This window comes from Poromitra crassiceps, assembly GCF_964638095.1.
Source record: "Poromitra crassiceps genome assembly, chromosome: 15".
In the NCBI taxonomy this organism is placed as follows: domain Eukaryota; kingdom Metazoa; phylum Chordata; class Actinopteri; order Beryciformes; family Melamphaidae; genus Poromitra; species Poromitra crassiceps.
This window is the reverse complement of record NC_139634.1, coordinates 10,343,911-10,346,493: the sequence shown is the minus strand read 5'-3', so window position 1 is coordinate 10,346,493 and position 2,583 is coordinate 10,343,911. Positions and strand designations below refer to the sequence as shown.

Sequence of the window (2,583 nt, the reverse complement as noted above, 5' to 3'; positions counted from 1 at the left end):
AGCAAGGTCGAGCCAAGAGGTGCACACAAGTGTAAAACAAACACACAGACACGCACACACACACACACACACATACAGAGCAGGGGGTGTGGCCCGTGTCGATTCTTACACATCACATTTCCAAGGTCACTGGCCCCTAGCACACTCTCTCTTTATCTCTCTCTCTCTCTCTCTCTCTCTCTCTCACACACACACTAATATTTTTCTACATAGGGAGCACATGATCATGTATCACAATAATGTAGCTGTGCATTGCAGCTATCTATCACTATACTGTATATCACAGGCAGAGGGCTACGATGGGAGAGAGATGGGTTTAATGTGTGTGTGTGTGTGTGTGTGGGTGGGTGGGAGAGAGAGAGAGAGAGAGATTGAGTTTGCTGACCTTGCCTCTTACAGTAACAGTTAAGAGCTCCACTATAGTCTATTAATTATTATATTCATGACTTGAATTTCAGAATGTACCACCTTGACACTGGGCCGGGGCCGTGGGAAAATATGAGAGTGAGTGAGTGAGCGAGCGAGCGAGCGAGCGAGTGAGAGAGTGAGTGAGTGAGTGAGGGAGTGAGTGAGTGAGTGAGGAGATGAATGACCGCATGAAAGTGCATGAATGGCTTGCTCTCCTCCTTAAATAGGTCAGCTCTACAAGCTGTGAAGGCATCTTGCCATGACCACATGATAGCCTACACATACATACATCTCCCTTCCTGTGCCAGAGGGCTGAGGGCAGAGCGCAGGCAGGCAGGAGGGCGACCGTGCAAGGCTAAATAATGCAGTAGCTCAGTCTCCACATTATGACCTATAAAAGGCTGGTTAGACAAACAGTCAGGCCCTCTCTTGGGCTGCCCTGTGTGAGTGCAGGACCAGCAGCATCAACCCAACAGCTCTGATAAACCATGTCAGGGTTCAGGTCAGTCCACTCAACTCAAACATTCCAAGTCCATGACAAGACATGTATTGAGAGAGAGATATTTAGCCTACATGGACAAGTTTGAATGTAAAGACTGTGTAGATTAGACTGAATGTATAGGATTATCCTATACATTTCAGGATACATTCTAGGATACAAGTAGGCTATCTTTACATGGAAACAGTTTGAGGGATTTTGAGGAAGGTTCCTCCATCTTGACTGAGTGAATTGTAGAATTGAGCCCAGCCCCGTCCCAGAAAGGCCTACCTATGTATACTATAGACTAGTGCTGTTTGATCTAAGAGCAAGGGTGCATGATTGAAAAGAGTAGGCTATACAAGAATGGAAGATACCCTAAGGCAGCAGTACAGTAGGTTGGGTTGTGTGACTCAAACTGACGAATACAAACTGATTTGGTCTCTCTTGAAAATGAATGTATAGCCTTTAGGGCTTAGGCCTACATGTTGATGATGGTTTCCTGACTCAAACGCAAGGCAGCAAAGGGATACAACACACACACACACACACACACACACACACACACACACACACAGAGAGAGAGAGAGAGAGAGAGAGAGAGAGAGAGGACTCCCAGTCACATGCTTAAATAATTAAATCAATTGCTTCAGTGCTCACCCCATCTGCCCCATATCCAGATTTCAGGATAGCTGCTCAGAGAACTTCATGGAATGTGATAAATCTGCAGTTGGGGCGGGCGATCAACCACACAACATCATCACAACTTCTATTCACAATCACATGATGCTCGCTCATATGGGTCCATGTTGTCATGTCGCCTACAGAGCAGCAGTGTAAACACGCATGTCACTCACCCGCATGCCTTCCACCGCACACACACTCAAAGTAAAGACTCCCCAGCCCCTGACACTGACAGCCCCCCCTCCCCGGCGTCCCACCCTTACCTTCAGTGTGGCAGGTGGAGGACAGGATGGTGCTCGGAGGGCGGAAGAGGTACGGCAGATAACGGGAAAAACATTTCATCTTCTTCTCCGATGCTTGCCGCCGATGGGTGAAGCGTTGCGTCGTCGGGACTCCACATCCGCACTGCCGGAGAGGACCGAGGGGTGAGGGAGGGGAGGCTCCAGCAGCAGCAGCAGCAGGCAGCAGCAGCAGCAGCAGCGGGGGGCTATGACAGCATCACTTTCCAGCCAGGCAGTCAGGCAGGCGGGCAGCGCGGCGCACTGTGTGTGTGTGTGTCAGGCGCGCCTCCGCTTCCGTGTCGGTAGTTTACTCCCAGCCAGGATAAGATCGCTATAGGACAGACAGGGGGTCGCCCTCCCAGCCTCCCTCCCAGGAATCAGATGGGAGGGAGAGATGCGAATGTGTGTTGGTCAATACCACCACCACCCCCCTTGCCTTTCCGAGTAATGAAGCTCATTAAATTTAGATGGACCTCAAAGCTGGTGATGATGATGGTGGTGATGATGTTGATAAATAGGCCTCACCAAAAACCACTCCCATCTACTAGTTTAATATGAGGTGAATTTATAAACGTTAGTGTTATTAGGTAATGTTTTTTGTTATGCTTGGTTAGGCTACAGTATCACTAAAATGATGTCCTACCCTAATTGATTGGTTGTGTAGCCCCCACCCCCTTTTTTGTGCTTATCCGACATTTTTAGCTTAATATAGCCAGTTATTTTTCATAAGAT

At 48.5% G+C, this 2,583-nt stretch overlaps 1 protein-coding gene across 1 annotated transcript in view; it reads right to left on the bottom strand.

The window, feature by feature from the left end:
• Positions 1 to 2,052, bottom strand: part of ppp2r2ba (protein phosphatase 2, regulatory subunit B, beta a) — a 61,105-nt gene extending 59,053 nt beyond the window's left edge. The window contains exon 1 of the mRNA XM_083652461.1: positions 1,834 to 2,052. Within this exon, the coding sequence (XP_083508587.1) occupies positions 1,834 to 1,912 (79 nt within the window). The 5' untranslated portion in view covers positions 1,913 to 2,052. The remainder of the gene's footprint in view (positions 1 to 1,833) is intronic.
• Positions 2,053 to 2,583: the final 531 nt, after the last annotated feature.